This window comes from Oncorhynchus nerka, linkage group LG13, assembly GCF_034236695.1.
Source record: "Oncorhynchus nerka isolate Pitt River linkage group LG13, Oner_Uvic_2.0, whole genome shotgun sequence".
NCBI lineage: Eukaryota > Metazoa > Chordata > Actinopteri > Salmoniformes > Salmonidae > Oncorhynchus > Oncorhynchus nerka.
The window spans coordinates 38,564,736-38,584,825 of record NC_088408.1 but is presented as its reverse complement, the minus strand read 5'-3'; the positions used below and the strand labels follow the sequence as shown (position 1 = coordinate 38,584,825).

Sequence of the window (20,090 nt, the reverse complement as noted above, 5' to 3'; positions counted from 1 at the left end):
AAAGAAGGCGCAGCAGCGCCTCTTTGACCTCAGGAGGCTGAAGAAATTTGGCTTGTCACCAAAAACACTCAAACTTTTACAGATGCACAATCGAAAGCATCCTGTTGGGCTGTATCACCGCCTGGTATGGCAACTGCTCCGCCCACAACCGTAAGGCTCTCCAGAGGGTAGTGAGGTCTGCACAACGCATCACCGGGAGCAAACTACCTGCCCTGCAGGACACCTACACCACCCAATGTCACAGGAAGGCCAAAAAGATCATCAAGGACAACAACCACCCGAACCACTGCCTGTTCACCCTCCTATCATCCAGAAGGCGAGGTCAATACAGGTGCATCAAAGCGGGGACCGAGAGACTGAAAAACAGCTTCTATCTCAAGGCCATCAGACTGTTAAACAGCAATCGCTAACATTGAGTGGCTGCTGCCAACATACTGACTCATCTCTAGCCACTTTAATAATAATGTAATAAATGTATCACTGGCCACTTTAAACAATGCCACTTTATTTAATGTTTACATACCCTACATTACTCATCTCATATGTATATACTGTACTCTATACCAAATACTGCCTATGCCGTTCGGCCATCGCTCATTCATATATTCTTATTAATTCCTTTACACTTCTGTGTATAAGGTAGTTGTTGTGAAATTGTTAGGTTAGATTACTTGTTAGATATTACTGCATGGTCGGAACTAGAAGCACAAGCATTTCGCTACACTCTCATATCTGCTAACCGTGTGTATGTGACCAATAAAAATGTGATTTGATTTGAAACAGGTCTGTGATGAGTGTTTAGAGCATGTGTTGATATTTTGTGAACTGTATGACATAGAAATTGTGTGAAAGGGTTATAGAGGCCGGAAGGGGTTGGGTTTGCGTGGTGTAGTTGGGGTGTCTAGGGCTCCATTTCACTTAGAGGAACAGGACGAATGCAGAAACTGTAATGAGGTAGGCCATGACTGGCCTCACACTCCAGTACAGTAGGTGGCGGTGTATGCACCTTAAAAGTTGGATGCGATCCACCAACCCAATCTCGAAGAAGAAAACGAGTTATTAGTTATTTGATCATGTGGTTTAACAACAACAAAATATGTTTCTCTTCTCAGACCAATAAATAAACATGTCAGGATGAAGCTGTCCCAGCTTATGTGATGTCCTACTCTCTGAATTCACCATACAACATGTTTCTGGCAGCCTTGTTCCGACACATGTGTTTGGAGTATGCTTGATAGCTATTAACACAATGTAACACATGATTTTTAAAAATTTTATTAATTTTATTATGAGCACAACAAATATACAAACAATAGTACATAAACCTAACATATCAATAATCATTTTCAATTTCTTATACTTCCACGGTGCGTATTGCTTTTTTGTTTTTACATTTACTGATCATTTCAAAATATTTCAATTCTATCTTAAATCATGTGAAGAGGGGTTTGTTGTCTGCCCACTTCATTTTATGGACAAAGAATCTTCCATGAAAGATAAACAAATTAACAATGAAAGTTAAATCAGGGTCCATATCATTTGGTTCAAAATAAAACATAATAATCAGAGTTGTTCAAATTAACATTAATAGTTGTTTCTTTTAAAATAAATCTTCTGACTCACACAAATCTTCTGACATAAGAGCAGTCCCCCCCAAAAATGGTCAAGTGTCTCTGGGTCACAATCACAAAATACACATTTGTTATCAATAGCTATTTTTTAAATCTGTGTATAATAAAGGTCTTTACAGGGTGGATTCTATGAATGAGTTTGTATAATACTTCTTTCACCTTATTAGATATACAATATTTACCAGATAACAATGAAACCTTGTTCCAGTTCACTTGTCCTAGGGCTACATGTGTTAGGCATTTTAGCAGAGGCAATTGTAACATATTGACACAGTTTCCTTATATACATGTTATTACATTTATAGTTTAAAATCTCAATTCCTTCTAATTGTATTGAGGCTACAAAATCATCAACAGTTGCACTTGGAGTATTGTTATATTCTCCTAAAAGAAGAATAGCACCTTTTAAGGGATAGCTCTAATAACAATTTGATACTCCTCGGGAGTGAATGTAACATTGTGTGTTCTCATAAATGCTGGATAATCATACAGTTGGCCATCATTATTCAATAATTGTTTCACCCAAATAATGTTGTTGTCAAACCAGTTCTGGAAAAACAAAGACTTGTTTTTGTATTTTATGGCAGTGCCCCTGTGACAACAATTTTGGACTCCCTTGAGGCCCCCCTACATGTGGAGTATGCAATAATTTTTACATAACTAATTTTTGCTATCATTCTTTTTTTTTACATTCATTATTAGACAGAAAATGCAAATACATTGTTGAATGATTATGAACATGGTCTTTTTCCTGCTAATGCCTGCAATGCAGTGAAGAAAACGGTATGACAACAATAACGTCTAATGTAACTGGCCCCTCTAACAGTACAACTGGCCCCAGCTTTGCCCCCCCCCCCAGTTGAAATGGTCTAGAACCGCCACTGGATACAGGTACGCTATTATTGCACTGCAGGCGGTGCAATGGAAGTAAACACCCCTTGCGGGTTGCGCTCAAAGTGCACACAGGTCTCCTCAGCAGCAGATTGAGAAATTAAAGTAGGCTAACCAGGAAACATAGTGACTGTTGGCCTCGTGCAATAAATCGCTTTATTTTACTGTTGGTCAGGGTGTTTTTGTGCTATTCCAGTCCAAAGACCAGGGTTGACAAGACGTTTCTGGAATGAGTGAAACTTTTAGGATCCAATCCATGATGTGAAATTCGTTCTAACCGAAGTGGATTATAAACGCCAAAAAGGGACGGCTAACATTTTATTTGATCACAACATGGTTTAGTATGATAAACCAGTGAGTATTCACAATGGACATTCTAGGTAGGTGCTTGTGGTGTTGTCCGACTGTTTTCCCGTGTTTTAATAAACCTCCGTCAGAATCAGAGCCGGGGAAGGAGAACAGCGAAATCGTGGTGATCAAAAACATTCATGCGGAGCATCCCACCGACAGGGCTTTGCCACCAATACCCCTTGGGCGACCTGGCTACGTTTATATCGCCCTCTATGATTATGCTGCGCGAACCGTGGAGGACTTGAGTTTCAATGCTGGGGACAAGTTAGACGCTCTAGACAAAGGTGCTGGTGATTGGTGGTATGCAAAAGCACTCACTGGACTTTCAGCTGCCAAGAAGGGTTACATTCCAGCCAATTATGTGGCGCCTGTGGAGAGCCTGGATGCGGAGCCGTAAGTAGCCTACCAATATCCATTTAAAATGATTCTATTGAAATAGTTGATATATGCTACTGTATAGACTAGAACAGCACCAGGTCAGGTTTGAAGAATGGTGGCTTCATTCAAAGAGGCGAAGAACAAAATGGACTACAGAAAATAGAGTAGCCTATTAAAATTCATTCTACGTCCCTTATAACCTTTACTTATTCTTGGGCAATTTGAGGCCAGAGTAAAGCAGAAAAGACTCTCACACACTTGAGGCATGTTCCAGAGCTGCTTTACCCCTGATTCCACTGATCACATAATCATTGTTTTAGGAGGGGACACTAGCTTTCTGACACTCTTCTGTTGTGCTCATTTGATTAACCATCATAGCTGACATGTTGGTATCCCTACGCCACTGGACCATTCCAAGGAGGATCTCGCCAATATTTGTATACATTCACAGTTTATGAGAATGAGCATGTTCTATGTAGCCTTGGTGCAATCTGGTGTTGAATGTTTATTATCCCAATTAAAATATGATGAGTCACAATACTGTAAGTGCTTTATGGATTCCCAGCACTTCCTCATAACCTAGTTCTTGATGAGGCCTCAGATTTGAGTGACTGCTCTCAAAGAAACACACGACACACAACTAACCAATAGTTGACATAGGCTACAGTAATGTCATTGTTTTGAAAATTACAAAGCGCTAGTGTTTGGTTTAATGCATGCCAACTTTCCATATTGCGAACAGATTAAGTCAATAGGCAAATGCCACACTATCGGCGCCGTTCCATATATCTCGACCTAAGTGATTGGTCAAACAAGTTAATGATTGTCAATGACAAGGAAGTACAATGAATGAGTTAATAATTATCCAGATCAGATGAAAATACAAATGTAAAAGTGATTCAACTGTAAAGAGATTCAGTGTACATGTAGCTGTGTTTACATTTTGACAACCGTTTGTAGGGTCAACACACACACAAGTGCACTGTTTAAATATAGAAAGAAACCGGTTAAGCAAGGAAATTGCACTTGGCATGACATGGCGTAGAGTTTAACTGAACTTTGACCAAACTGAACAGGCTTGGGTATCTTGGTCAAAAGTAATGCTTGGGTCATGCTTTGAAATAATGGAACAGGTACCAATTCAGAAATGGGCTGTTCAATAATTATGGAAATAATGAATCTTATCATACCCTATTAAAAACAACTAACCACACATTTTCTTCAGTTTATCAATGCCAGTGAGACATACAATTCAAAGTAAAGTGTTTATGTAAAATATATATGTATATATATAACAAATATTTAACTAATGAGGGGTCCATCTTCTGAACAAAGTCAGTAATTTTATCTTGGGTGTGGCTCAAGTATTGTCCTGGTGATCATCCCCATGAAACTGGTTTTAGTTAAGCTGCAGTCTATGTTTTTGCCTTTCTCAACACACTGTCTGTGGGAATGTATATTTGTTTAAAATTGAGCCTTTATTTAACTAGGCAAGTCAGTTAAGAACACATTCTTATTTACGATGACTGCCTACACCGGCCAAACCCAGACGACGCTGGGCCAATTGTGCGCCGCCCGATGGGACTCCCAATCACGGCCGGTTCTGATACATCCTGTGAAACCTTGAGGGTTTTGTCTTGGTAATCAGGACTTGTTTGACTGAAGTATCACTGTCTCATAGTGTACATAAACAAATGAACTTGATCAGTGGATGCCTATAGTATCAATCATATAGATCTGTTTGATGTATTGGTAAAAACCCTAAGCTAGGTGAACGCCTTAATGTACCTACCCACCAAGTAAATATCACTGTGCAGTGCCAGTGAATATCTATGATGCTGGGGTTGACTGTTGTTTCCTCCTGTTCTGCTATACAGGTGGTACTTTGCAGACACCAAGAGAGTGGATGCTGAGAAGCTGCTTCTGTCTGAGGGGAACCAGCATGGAGCCTTTCTCATCAGACACTGTGAGAGTCAGAAAGGAGAGCTCTCACTCTCAGGTAAGTCTCAGCGTTGTCGTCTTGTACTTGTCGCGTCTGCAAGAGACGAAAGCTCAGATCTGTCCCCCCACCAAATATGTGCTCTCACAATATGCTCTTGGAACAGATTTTGAATGACTGTGATGTTTGACACATTTTGTGTCTTCGCTCTATTGTTCAGGATTGTATTTTGTGGTTTTATTTTTTCGATCAGCCTATTTCCGTGTGATCCCGGTACGAGGAGGGAACTCGATGCACAAATAACTCGAGTTGTTTCTTCGTCCCTGAACAATCCCCGCTTCACTCTGGGTAAATCACAGCCTCCCATAGTGCACTGAAGTGTTTGATGGTTCAAGGTCATAAAGTTAAACAAATAGGGAGACCTCTACTTCTCAAAAAGAGACTGTGATAACATCAGTTGAGGGCCACATGAGTCTGGCTGGCCGTTTCTGTCGGAAGGAAAAAGTCCAGTGGTGTGTAAACTTAGTCACGACAAATGCAATAGTCTCATAGTAACCTGATTACAGGAAAGTTCAGTGGTGTTGTTATCTACCAATGGACTGTTCATGTTAATAATAGCCATATAATAATAGTCATATAATATAATAGTCATATAATAAAATAATAGTCATAATAATAGTCATTTGCGTTTGAATGTAAAAAGCCCCATGAGCACTAACTAATATATAAAGTAGTTGGAGCACATGAAATTTGGTGGCAAATGAAGGCTAAGAGTTTATTTTTTATGTTATTAATGCATATATACATTCTTCAACCTTTTTCTATCCTAAAAATTAGGAATAAGAAAATATTTTGATTTCTGGTCAAACAAATGGAAAAGGGGTCTTAAACATCTAGCAGAAAAATTCTTAAAAGCTATTAGAAATGCATAAAAACACATTGAAGTAAAGACCCCTGCCAACTAATATCAAGATTTATATGATTAATTTAACCTTTTATTTAACTAGGCAAGTCAGTTAAGAACCAAATGCTTATTTACAATGACGGCCTACCCCAGCCAAACCTGGACAACGCTGGGCCAATTGTGCTCGGCCCTATGGGACTCCCAATCACGGCCGAATGTGATACAGCCTGGATTCAAACCAGGGACTGTAGTGACACCTCATGCAGTGCCTTAGACCGCTGCGTCACTCAGGAGCTCTGGTTTTGTAGAAATGATTTGCCTTCTGTAAGTTTAAAAAAAAATATTGAGTCTTGTCATTGTCTTGTAATTCTGTTACCAAAAGCCCACATATCTTTAAGATATTTTCTAATTCCTCTCCCTCATGAGGAGGGAGGATAATGAAAGTTTACATAAGTAACAAGGGGTAGACCTACCAATTAGTTCATGTTTTTACAAATAACAATGTGGTTTGATTCAAGTGCTTAAAAGATATAATTATTTTACCAAATCGGTAATAGAATGCCTGCCACTGAATTGGCTACAACGGGAATTCATAGTTGTCAAACCAAAGTTGGATCGCCTGCTACTGTCCTCCTGTTTTCACTGTTTTCTTTCTCTTTCTGTGGTGTGGTGGTCAAAGCAAAAGTGTGAAAACAGTCTGGGCAACCCCTCCTTCTGTCTTTGTCGCTCTTCTCTCTTTTTCTCCACGTCGCTCTTTCTCTCTCCCTGTCGCTCTCCCTCTCTTTTTAAAATTCTTATTTCACCTTTATTTAACCAGGTAGGCTAGTTGAGAACAAGTTCTCATTTACAACTGCGACCTGGTCAAGATAAAGCATAGCAGTGTGAACAGACAACAACACAGAGTTACACATGGAGTAAACAATAAACAAGTCAATAACACAGTAGAAAAAAAATAGTCTATATACATTGTGTGCAAAAGACATGAGGAGGTAGGCAATAAATAGATCATAGGAGTGAATAATGACAATTTAGCAGATTAACACTGGAGTGATAAATGATCAGATGATCATGTGCAAGTAGAGATACTGGTGTGCAAAAGAGCAGAAAAGTAAATAAATAAAAACAGTATGGGGATGAGGTAGGAAAATTGGGTGGGCTATTTACAGATGGACTATGTACAGCTGCAGCGATCGGTTAGCTGCTAAGATGGCAGATGTTTAAAGTTGCTGAGGGAAATAAAAGTCTCCAACTTCAGCGATTTATGCAATTCGTTCCAGTCACAGGCAGCAGAGACTGGAAGGAAAGGCGGCCAAATGAGGTGTTGGCTTTAGGGATGATCTTTATCTTTAATGCTGGAGCGCGTGTTCTACGGGTGGGTGTTGCCACCGTGACCAGTGAACTGAGATAAGGCGGAGCTTTACCTAGCATGGACTTGTAGATGACCTGGAGCCAGTGGGTCTGGCGACGAATATGTAGCGAGGGCCAGCCGACTAGAGCATACAGGTTGCAGTGGTGGGTGGTATAAGGTGCTTTAGTAACAAAACAGATGGCACTGTGATAAACTGCATCTAGTTTGTTGAGTAGAGTATTGGAAGCTATTTTTTAGATGACATCACCGAAGTCGAGGATCGGCAGGATAGTCAGTTTTACTAGGGTAAGTTTGGCGGCGTGAGTGAAGGAGGCTTTGTTGCAAAATAGAAAGCCGAATATAGATTTGATTTTGGATTGGAGATGTTTGATATGAGTCTGGAAGGAGAGTTTACAGTCTAGCCAGACACCAAGGTACTTATATATGTCCACATATTCTAGGTCAGAACCATCCAGGGTGGTGATGCTAGTCGGGCGTGCGGGTGCAGGCAGCGAACGGTTCAAAAGCATGCATTTGGTTTTACTAGCGTTTAAGAGCAGTTGGAGGCCACGGAAGGAGTGTTGTATGGCATTGAAGCTCGTTTGGAGGTTAGATAGCACAGTGTCCAAGGAAGGGCCAGAAGTATACAGAATGGTGTCGTCTGCAGCAAGAGCGACATCATTGATATATACAGACAAAAGAGTCGGCCCGAGAATTGAACCCTGTGGCACCCCATAGAGACTGCCAGAGGACCGGACAACATGCCCTCCGATTTGACACATTGAACTCTGTCTGCAAAGTAGTTGGTGAACCATGCAAGGCAGTCATTAGAAAAACCGAGGCTACTGTGTCTGCCGATAAGAATATGGTGATTGACAGAGTCGAAAGCCTTGGCCAGGTCGATGAAGACGGCTGCACAGTACTGTCTTTTATCGATGGCGGTTATGATATCGTTTAGTACCTTGAGTGTGGCTGAGGTGCACCCGTGACCGGATCGGAAACCGGATTGCACAGCGGAGAAGGTACAGTGGGATTCGAGATGGTCAGTGATCTGTTTGTTAACTTGGCTTTCGAAGACCTTAGATAGGCAGGGCAGGATGGATATAGGTCTGTAACAGTTTGGGTCCAGGGTGTCTCCCTCTTTGAAGAGGGGGATGACCACGGCAGCTTTCCAATCCTTGGAGATCTCAGACGATACGAAAGAGAGGTTGAACAGGCCGGTAATAGGGGTTGCGACAATGGCGGCGGATAGTTTCAGAAATAGAGGGTCCAGATTGTCAAGCCTAGCTGATTTGTATGGGTCCAGGTTTTGCAGCTCTTTCAGAACATCTGCTATCTGGATTTGGGTAAAGGAGAAGCTGGGGAGGCTTGGGCGAGTAGCTGTGGGGGGAATTGAGTCTCGGCATCTTTCTGTACAATGAGCCAAATCACCAAAAAATTATGTTTACATGTAGGCAGCCCATTATTCCATAATGGCCATATAAACAGATTTTTACCATGGTACTTTCCCCATTTATTTACTATTCTGCACACATTTTCATGGCCAGGGTTGATTCTACTGTCTTCATTCACACTTTGTAGTGTTCTGCCCTTATGCTTTTGTATGCATCTTTCAGTACTGGACCAGTGCAAAGTGAAGCACTACAAAGTAAGGAAGATGGACTCTGGAGGCTACTACGTGTCGACGTCCAAGAACTTCCTAACTCTGAGGGAGTTGGTGGAACACTACTCAAAACAGGAGGATGGTCTCTGTGTACGGCTGCTTCAACCATGTAAAAAGGTATGGTGTTCCGTTGACTTTCTTTGTTAACTACTGTACCGTGTAGAGGTCGACCGATTAAATCGGAATGGCCCATTTAATTAGGGCCGATTTCAAGTTTTCATAACAATCGGAAATCGGTATTTTTGGACACCGATTTGGCCAATTTTTATTTATTTATTTCATATTTATTTAACTAGGCAAGTCAGTTAAGAACACATTCTTATTTTCAATGACGGCCTAGGAACGGTGGGTTAACTGCCTCATTCAGGGGCAGAACGACAGATCTTTACCTTGTCAGCTCGGGGGATTCAATCTTGCAACCTTACAGTTAACTAGTCCAACGCTCTAAGCACCTGCTTCTCATTGCACTCCATGAGGAGACTGCCTGTTAGGCGAATGCAGTAAGCCAAGGTAAGTTGCTAGCTAGCATTAAACTTATCTTATAAAAAAAAACATCAATCATAATCACTAGTTAACTACACATGGTTGATGATATTACTAGTTTATCTAGCGTGTCCTGCGTTGCATATAATCGATGCGGTGCGTATCGTTGCTCCAATGTGTACCTAACCATAAACATCAATGTCTTTCTTAAAATCAATACACCCGAAGTATATATTTTTAAACCTGCATATTTAGATAAGAAATCCAGGTTAGCAGGCAATATTAACCAGGTGAAATTGTGTCACTTCTCTTGCGTTCATTGCAATCAGAGTCAGTGTATAAGCAACGGTTTGGGCCGCCTAATTTGCCAGAATTTTATAACATAACATTGAAGGTTGTGCAATGTAACAGGAATATTTAGACTTATGGATGCCACCCGTTAGATAAAATACGGAAAGGTTCCGTATTTCACTGAAAGAATAAACGTCTTATTTTCGAGATGACAGTTTCCGGATTCGACCATATTAATGACCTACGGCTCGTATTTCTGTGTGTTATGTTATAACTAAGTCTATGATTTGATAGAGCAGTCTGACTGAGCGATGGTAGGCAGCAGCAGGCTCGTAAGCATTCATTCAAACAGCACTTTCGTGCGTTTGCCAGCAGCTGTTTATGACTTCAAGCCTATCAATTCCCGAGATTAGGCTGGTGTAACCGATGTGAAATGGCTAGCTAGTTAGCGGGGTGCGCGCTAATAGCGTTTCAAACGTCACTCGCCCTGTGACTTGGAGTGGTTGTTCCACTTGCTCTGCAAGGGCCGCAGCTTTTGTGGAGCGATGGGTAACGCTGCTTCGAGGGTGGCTGTTGTCGTTGTGTTCCTGGTTCGTGCCCAGGTAGGAGCGAGGAGAGGGACGGAAGCTACACTGTTACACTGGCAATACTAAAGTGCCTATAAGAACATCCAATAGTTACAAATAAATAAAAATAAAAAATAAATAAAAATCGGCCGCTTAAATCGGTATCGGCTTTTTTGGTCCTCCAATAATCGGTATGGGCGTTGAAAAATCATAATCGGTCGACCTCTAGTATCATGTGATTGCGATAAATCAGATTTGTTTAGTGGCCCTCTTGATCTGAATTGATGTGCACACACTTTATGGAATTAATGTGCCTGGCAAATTTGCTAAAGATATCCAGATCACAGAAATCCTCTTCAAATATTGGGCCTAATACAATAGCCTGATGCTGTTCCGTGTCAACCGTGTATAGCACCATTAACCGTTCAAGGAAAATAGAACAAAAGTCATGTGGTTTTCCTGAACAGTAAAGAGAACAGGGTGTCAGGTTCTACTTTGGGACAGTTCCTCTGTCTCTGCTGATTTGTTGTATCTCTCTCGTGTCAGATGGAGGCGCCTCAGACCCATGGTCTGTCCTACAACACTGCCGACCACTGGGAGATAGACCGGACGTCTGTCAAACTGCTGAATAAACTGGGCGCTGGGCAATTTGGAGAGGTTCATGAAGGCCTCTGGAACGACACCACTGCAGTAGCAGTGAAGACCCTCAAACCTGGTAAATAGCCTGTACAACACAAACACAGGACTCAAACCCATAAAATCACGTTATTTCAAATCCTTAATTTTGCATCTCCTTAAAGTTCCAATGCAGTTGTTTTTATCTCAATATCAAATCATTAAGTACTGTATATACACTGAACAAAAAAATATATGCAACATGTAATGTGTTGGTCCCATGTTTCATGAGCTGAAATTAAAGAGCCCAGATATGTGTCATACGCACAAAAAGCTTATTTCTCAATCTTTATCACAAATTAGTTTACATCCCTGTTTGTGAGCATTTCTCCTTTGCCGAGATAATACATCCACCTGACAAGTGTGGCATATCAAGAAGATGATTAAACAGGATTATCATTACACAGGTGCACATTGTGCTGGGGACAATAAAAGACCACTCTAAAATGTGCAGTTTTGTCACACAACACAATGCCACAGATGTCTAGTTTTGCGGGAGTGTGCAATTGGCATGCTGACTGCAGGAATGTCCACCTAAACTGTTGCCAGAAAATGAAATGTTAATTTCTCGACCAATGTCGTTTTAGAGAATTTGTCAATACGTCCAACCGGCCTCACAACCGCAGACCACGTGTATGGAGTTGTGTGGAGGAGCGGTTTGCTGATGTTAACGTTGTGAAAAGAGTGGAATGGGCAGGCATTTTACCGCTGGAAATTTGATTGCAGAGATACTGTGACGAGATCCTGAGGCCCATTGTCGTGCCATTCATCCGCCGCCATCACCTCATGTTTCAACATGATAATTCACGGCCCCATGTCTCAAGGATCTGTACACAATTCCTGGAAGCTGGCCATGGCCTGCATACTCACCAGACATGTCACACGTTGAGCATGTTTGGGATGCTCTGGATCGACGTGTACGATAGCATGTTCCAGTTCCCGTTGATATCCAGCAACTTCGCACAGCCATTGCAGAGGAGTGGGACAACATTCCACAATCAGCATGATCAACTCTCTGCGAACGAGATGTACTGCATGAGGCAAATGGTGGTCACACCAGATACTGACTGATTTTCCTATCCACATCCTACCTTATTTTTTATTTTATTTACATTACATACATACATACATACATACATACATACATACATACATACATACATACATACATACATACATACATACATACATACAGCTGAAGTTTACATACACTTAGGTTGGAGTCATTAAAACTCGTTTTTCAACCACTCCACAAATTTCTTGTGAACAAACTATAGTTTTGGCAAGTCGGTTCAGACATCTACTTTGTGCATGACACAACTCATTTTTCCAAGTATTGTTTACAGACAGATTATTTCACTTATAATTCACTGTATCACAATTCCAGTGGGTCAGAAGTTTACATACGCAAAGTTGACTGTGCCTTTTAAACAGCTTGGAAAATTCCAGAAAATGATGTCATGGCTTTAGAAGCTTCTGATAGGCTAATTGTTATAATTTGAGTCAATTGGAGGTAAACCACTTCAATGTATTTCAAGGCCTACCTTCAAACTCAGTGCCTCTTTGCTTGACATCATGGGAAAATCAAAAGAAATCAGCCAAGACTTCTGAAAGAAAATTGTAGACCTCCACATGTCTGGTTCATTCTTGAGAGCAATTTCCAAATGCCTGAAGGTACCACATTCATCTGTACAAACAATAGTACGCAAGTACAAACACTATGGGACCACGCAGCCGTCATACTGCTCAGGAAGGAGACACATTCTGTCTCCTGGAGATGAACGTACTTTGGTGCGAAAAGTGCAAATCAATCCCAGAACAACAGCAAAGGACCTTGTGAAGATGCTGGAGGAAACAGGTACAAAGTATCTATATCCACAGTAAAACAAGTCCTATATTGACATAACCATGAAACGCTGCTCAGCAAGAAAGAATCCACTTCTCTAAAACCGCCATAAAAAAGACAGACTACAGTTTGCAACTGCACATGGGGACAAAGATCGTACTTTTTGGAGAAATGTCCTCTGATCTGATGAAACAAAAATAGAACTGTTTGGCCATAATGACCCTCCTTATGTTTGGAGGGAAAAGGGGGAGGCTTGCAAGCCGAAAAACACCATCCGATCGTGAAGCACGGGGGTGGCAGCATCATGTTGTGGGTGTGCCTTGCTGCAGGAGGGACTGGTGCTCTTCACAAAATAGATGGTATCATGAGGAAAGAAAATTATGTGGATATATTGAAGCAACATCTCAAGACATCAGTCAGGAAGTTAAAGCTTGGTCGCAAATGGGTCTTCAAAATGGACAATGACCCCAAGCATACTTCCAAAGTTGTGGCAAAATGGCTTAAGGACAACAAAGTCAAGTTCTTGGAGTGGCCATCACAAAGCCCTGACCTCAATCCCATAGATAATTTGTGGGCAGAACTAAAGAAGCGTTTTTGCCGAGCAAGTAGGCCTACAAACCTGACTCAGTTACACCAGCTCTGTCAGGTGAATGGGCCAAAATTCACCCAACTTATTGTGGGAAGCTTATGAAAGGCTACCTGAAACGTTTGACCCTTGTTAAACAATTTAAAGGCAATGCTCCCAAATACTAATTGAGTGTATGTAAACTTCTGACCCACTGGGAATGTGATGAAAGAAATAAGAGCTTTAATAAATCATTCTCTCTACTATTATTCTGACATTTCACATTCTTAAAATAAAATGATCTAAGACATGGAATTTTTACTCAGATTAAATGTCAGGAATTGTGAAAAACTGAGTTTAAATGTAGTTGGCTAAGGTGTAAGCAAACTTCCGACTTCAACTGTGTGTGTATATTATATATATTTACGATCTTGTCTCATCGCTGCAACTCCCCAATGGGCTCGGCAGAGGCGAAGGTCTAGTCAGGCGTCCTTCGAAACATGACCCGTCAAACCGCGCTTCTTAATACGCGCACGCTTAACCCGGAAGTGTGACGGAGGAAACACTGTTCAACTGACGACCGGGGGTCAGCCTGCAGGCACCCGGCCGGCCACAAGGAGTCGCTAGAGCGCGATGAGCCATGTAAGGCCCCCCCCCCGGGCCAAACCCTCCCCTAACCCAGACGATGCTGGGCCAATATTGCGGCATCATAGCCAGTTGTGTGACAACCTGGGATCGAACCCAGGTCTGTAGTGACGCCTCACTCAGTGTGCCATTCGGGCGGCCCCCTACCTTTTTTTAAGGTATCTGTGACCAACAGATGAATTCCTGTATTCTCACTCATCTGAAATTATAATGAATTTATTTAAATTGACTGATTTCCTTATATGAACTGTAACTCAGTAAAAACTTGGAAATTGTTGTGTTTATATTTTTGTTCATTACACGAAACACAGGAAAATCCCGTTTTTGACTACACTTTCTCGTCACATTGCAGGATGGTTTGAATTCCAGCTCGTGTTAGAGTGCAATACAACGTATACATGTTCTTGATATCCTAGGCACCATGGACGCTAAGGACTTCCTACAGGAGGCCCATATCATGAAGACACTGCGGCACCCCAAACTGATCCAGCTCTACGCTGTGTGTACTGTGGAGGAACCCATCTACATCATCACAGAGCTCATGAAGAATGGCAGTCTGCTGGATTATCTCCGAAGTAAGAACACACTAGTGTATTGCATTGTAACTTACCTACATACAAGACCACTGCACTTTCCTCAGTGGACCAGACCCTGGTTATTGTTGGCCGTTTAGATTAGAACACCACCTCAACAATGTGCCTGTGGCAAGAGTTGAAATACAGTGCAGACGTTTCTTTAACTTATGTAACTGAGTGATGTGTATAGGGGATGTTTTGGATGAAGTGTACATTTGGCAACAACCAAAAGAAGCTACAGTTTTGCTCCCTGTTCACTTTGTGTGATACAGTTGCCTGTAAAGAATATGCAACATGCATCATACGGGCCATCCTTCAATAGTTTGAAAGTTACATCCAAAGCATTCAGAAAGTGTTCAGACCACTTCCCTTTTTCCTCAATTTGTTATGTTACAGCCATATTCTAAAATTGAATTTTATTTTTAAAATGTCCTCATCAGTCTTCACACAATACCCCATAATGACAAAGTTTTTTTTTTTTTTTGCAAATGTCTAAAAAAGATTATTTACATAAGTATTCAGACCCTTTGCTACGAGACTCGAAATTGAGCTCCGGGGCATCCCTGTTACCATTGATCATCCTTGAGATGTTTCTACAACTTGATTGGAGTCCACCTGTAATAAATTAAATTGATTGGACATGATTTGGAAAGGCACATACCTGTCTATATAAGGTCCCACAGTTGACAGTGCATGTCAGAGCAAAAACCAAGCCATGAGGTTTAAGGAACTGTCCGTAGAACTCCGAGAGAGGATTGTGTCAAGGCATGGGGAAGGGTACCAAAACATTTCTGCAGCATTGAAGGTCCCCAAGAACACAGTGGCCTCCATCATTCTTACATGGAAGGAGTTTGGAACCACCAAGACTCTTCCTAGATCTGGCCGCCCAGCCAAACAGAGCAATCGGGAGAGAAGGGCCTTGGTCAGGGAGGTGACCAAGAACCCAATGGTCACTCTGACAGAGCTCCAGAGTTCCTCTGTGGAGATGGGAGAACCTTCCAGAAGCACAACCATCTCTGCACCACTCCACCAATCAGGCCTTTATGGTAGAGTTGCCAGACTGAAGCCATTCCTTAGTTAAAGGCACATGACAGCCTGCTTGGCATTTACCAAAAGGCACCTAAAGACTCAGATCATGAGAAACAAGATTCTCTGGTCTGATTAAACCAAGATTAAACTATTTGGCCTGAATGCCAAGTGTCACATATGGAGGAAACCTGGCACCATCCCTACGGTGAAGCATGGTGGAGGCAGCATCATGCTGTGGGGATGTTTTTCAGCGGCAGGAACTGGGAGACTAGTCAGGATAGAGGGAAATATGAACGGCGCAAAGTACAGAGGGAGTTGATGAAAACCTGCTTAGGACTTCAGACTGGGGCGAAGGTTCACCTTCCAACAGGACAAAGAACCTAAGCACACATCCAACCTGACAGAGCTTGAGTGGATCTGCAGAGAAGAATGGGAGAAACTCCCCAAGTACAGGTGTGCCAAGCTTGTTGCGTCATACCCAAGAAGACTCGAGGCTGTAATTTCTGCCTAAGGTGCTTCAACAAAGTGCTGAGTTTTTTTTTGAAAAACCTGTTACTTTGTCATTATGGGTTATTGTGTTTAGATTGAGAGGGGAATAACTATTTAATCAATTTTAGAATAAGGCTGTAATGTAACAGAATGTGGAAAAAGTAAAGGGGTCTGAATACTTTCCGAATGCACTGTATATTTAAGATAATCTGATGTTATGGACTCCCTGGTGACTGCCAGCACTCCTTGTGTTTTTCTCCCAATGTGAGATGCTGTGCCATAGCGTGAAATATGCAGTGTCATTGCCTGTCAGAGTGATAGTCACCTCTTGGAGCGGCCATGTGAAATTGATGTTGGTGGCCCCGAGACTGTCTGCATTACATCCCCTATATTTTACTAGATGCCCTTACACACGGGCACAAATTCAGACGTTCGGCCATTACTATAATTTTTTTTGGGGGGGGACTCTAAACTTCAGAAACTTTTACAAAGAATCGCATAGTCATACTTTTGCATGCACACTGTTATTCTAGAAATTGTACTATAACATTTGACTTAAGCACTCATTAGAATGAAATATCAGTTCTCTGACCATGGTACTTACCTTCTCTCCTCCTCCACAGAGGACAAGGGTACGCAGCTGGTAATCTCAGACCAGCTAGAGATGGCGGCCCAGGTGGCTGCTGGGATGGCTTACCTGGAGCTGCAGAACTACATCCACAGAGACCTGGCAGCCCGCAACGTTCTGGTGGGAGAGAACAACATTTGCAAGGTGGCTGATTTTGGCCTCGCCAGAGTCTTCATGGTGGGTATCTCTGTCAAGAAAAACAAGAGAAGGGGATATTTTGTTATTAGTTGGGACGGTTTGTCAAAAATGTAGTATTGAGGATTCAGATTTTATTCCTGTTGTTTTAGATGGAGAGTGACAACGTTTACGAAGCTAAAGAGGGCACTAAGTTCCCTGTGAAATGGACCGCCCCAGAGGCCATCCACAGCGGCAAGTTCACCATCAAGTCTGACGTGTGGTCCTTCGGCATTCTGCTATATGAGATCATGACCTTCGGTGGGATGCCATATCCAAGTAAGACTTTTACATGCATGTTTAATGTATTACTCTATAGAAAATAAAGCTGGTGTAATCAGTCAGTGTTAATCCTGTTGTTTACTACCGTGGAATTTTTGAGTGTACAATAATGTCAGTGGGCGGGGTAGAAATATTGTATGAGTAGCATGCACTACAGTCAACAGTTTTAAAAAACAAACACCTGACACCCTGTCTATTTGTACACCACTTGCAATTTCAAGGGAGCGTTCATAGTTTATCCACACTAAATGCACAGCATCAGGTTAGATTGTGTTACTGTGTGAGATCAGAACTATGGTCCCGTTATTGTTCCAGCCATGACCAACTACGAGGTGGTCCAGAAGCTGCCCACAGGCTACAGGATGCCGAACCCATCACGCTGTCCCAAGGTGATGTATGAGATCATGTCTGACTGCTGGAAGGAGAATGAGTACGAAAGACCCACCTTTGAGACCCTACAGTGGAAGCTAGAGGACTTCTTTGACCTGGATGTGACCTCCTACGATGACGCCAACCATTATTAGTACTGTACTGTATATAGGGATCAATGATGCTCTGCTCATGGGTCAGCAGAGGAAAGTAGGGTATGTCCACTGTGCCCCAAGTAATATAATCAAATATGAAGGGTATTTCATACTCCCAACAGTTTGTATCTAGCATGCAGATAGCATTGATTTTAGCATAGTTGAACTGCCCTCTCCCTGATCACATTATGTTTGAATATCTATTTTATTTAGGATTATATTTTGCGGTCGAACACATGGGACCATATAATGTTTGATCAGAAAATATTGTTTGTGGTTTAATTTGGCTGCTCATGTATTGTCATTAAAGAAAGTCCGACATGACTATGACTGATAATCCTCTATTGTAACTGTCGTTTGTGACACTCCCACTAGTTAAGATTTTGTTCGCCAAACTTAATGCACTTTTAAATGGGTGATACTGAGACTGCTAAACACACTAGATGCTCTTTGATGAAGTCACAAACTCTGTCCGTGACCCGGTTGGGCTTTCATAACAACAGCTGCTCTCCGGTAAGACTGATGGAGCTATCTCGATTTGGCGAAATAGTTCTGCATTCACTCCGCATTCTTCCACTGCTTGGCTGCCAAGTATTCATCAGGCGTATTTTGTTGGTTTTTTGCATGATCCACTCTGAAGCATGGTGAGAGAGGGCACTATGTCACTGAACACTCGTGAATAGATTGGAATGACCGAGTAATGTTGATAGAATATTTTCACAGAAAGAGTAGATATGATTCAACTGGACAGAATTTGATTTTTAAGGGAAGGATTTAGAGAGTAAATCTTATTGTACATTCACCTAATGTCTATGTATGTCATAGTGGGGATGCTGTTATTGTGCAATAGGAACTGGAATTGAATAACCGGGCAGACTGCTTGTTCTCCACACTGCAGTGGCATTTTGTTGATTGAATGATGGATCGGAGGCGTTGGATTGTGCCACCTTCTTTCTCACTGTAACATGTCTCTTTCATGGATCAATGACTGGAAGGTTTTGACACTGGACTTATTTGGTGAGACCGGAATTGTCCAAGTGCTTGTTGATAATTACCAATCACTTTATACAATATTTTACTTTTTTTTATTTTACATTTTTAAAAATGTCTGATTTGTATGTGTAGATCATAACCTGTATGCAAGTGTACACTTTATAAGAAAAACAAGATTGTTTCCTTAAATGTGTTTATTGAAAGATGAATTGAATGTCATGTTTGATACATAAGAATAAGTCTTTTTTTTTGTATAAATTTTGTTTTAATAAGTCATCTGTGGTGAGAATCTACACTGAACAAAAAATATAAATGCAACATGTAAAGTGTTGGTCCCATGCTTCATGAGCTGAAATAAAAGACCCCTGAAAGGTTCCATACACACACAGCTTCTCTCAAATTGTACGCACAAGTTTGTTTACATCCCTGTTAGTGAGCATTTCTCCTTTGCCAAGATAATTCATCTGCCTGACAGGTGTGGCATTTTAAGAAGCTGATTAAACAGCATGATCCTTACACAGGTGCAACTTGTGGTGGTGACAAAAGTCCACTAAAATGTGCAGTTTTGTCACGAGACATCGTGTTGTGACAAAACTGCACAAGTTTTGAGGAAGCATGCAATTGGCATGCTGACTGCAATAATGTCCACCAGAGCTGTTGCCAGATAATTTAATATTTATTTCTCTACCATGACCCGCCTCCGTCATTTAAAAAAATGTGTCAGTACGTCCAACCAGCCTCACAACCGCAGACCACGTGTAACCGCGCAAACCCAGGACCTCCACATCCGGCTTCTTCACCCGTGGGATCGTCTGAGACCAGCCACCTGGACAGATGAAATTGAGGAGTATTTCTGTCTGTATTGAATGCTTTTTGTGGGGGAAAACTAATTCTGATTAGCTGGGCCTGGCTCCCAAGTGGGTGGGCCTAGGCCCACCCAAGGCTGCGCCCCTGCCCAGTCATGTGAAATCCATAGATTAGGGCCTAATTAACTTCAGTTGACTGATTTCCTTATATGAACTGTAACTCAGTGAAATTGTTGCATGTTGTGTTAATATTTTTGCTCAGTATACATAATATGAATATACAGTAACATTATATGCCATCCCTTGTTCTGAATAGCTCATTTTAATTATCATTTTGAATAATTTGATAACATGTTGCCAACAGTTTCGGTCACTGAACACTAAATCCGCTGATATATTCTGTTTTGTAATACA

The 20,090-nt window shown here is 41.6% G+C and overlaps 1 protein-coding gene across 1 annotated transcript; it reads left to right on the top strand.

The window, feature by feature from the left end:
- The first annotated feature begins 2,572 nt into the window (after positions 1-2,572).
- LOC115139512 (tyrosine-protein kinase SRK2-like) lies at positions 2,573-19,258 on the top strand. Its single transcript, XM_029677001.2, has 8 exons — positions 2,573-3,266; positions 5,129-5,250; positions 9,059-9,222; positions 10,992-11,160; positions 14,593-14,751; positions 16,893-17,074; positions 17,185-17,350; positions 17,669-19,258. The coding sequence occupies exons 1-8, from the start codon at positions 2,890-2,892 to the stop codon at positions 17,875-17,877; spliced, it is 1,548 nt and encodes a 515-aa protein (XP_029532861.1). The 5' UTR covers positions 2,573-2,889; the 3' UTR covers positions 17,878-19,258.
- Positions 19,259-20,090: the final 832 nt, after the last annotated feature.

Excerpts from the sequence above, each read along its gene's own strand:
- LOC115139512 (XM_029677001.2), top strand. The coding sequence starts at position 2,890 with ATGGACATTCTAGGTAGGTGCTTGTGGTGTTGTCCGACTGTTTTCCCG. Across the intron at positions 3,267-5,128 it reads GAGAGCCTGGATGCGGAGCC|GTGGTACTTTGCAGACACCA; the intron begins GTAAGTAGCCTA and ends TCTGCTATACAG. Across the intron at positions 9,223-10,991 it reads TGCTTCAACCATGTAAAAAG|ATGGAGGCGCCTCAGACCCA; the intron begins GTATGGTGTTCC and ends CTCTCGTGTCAG.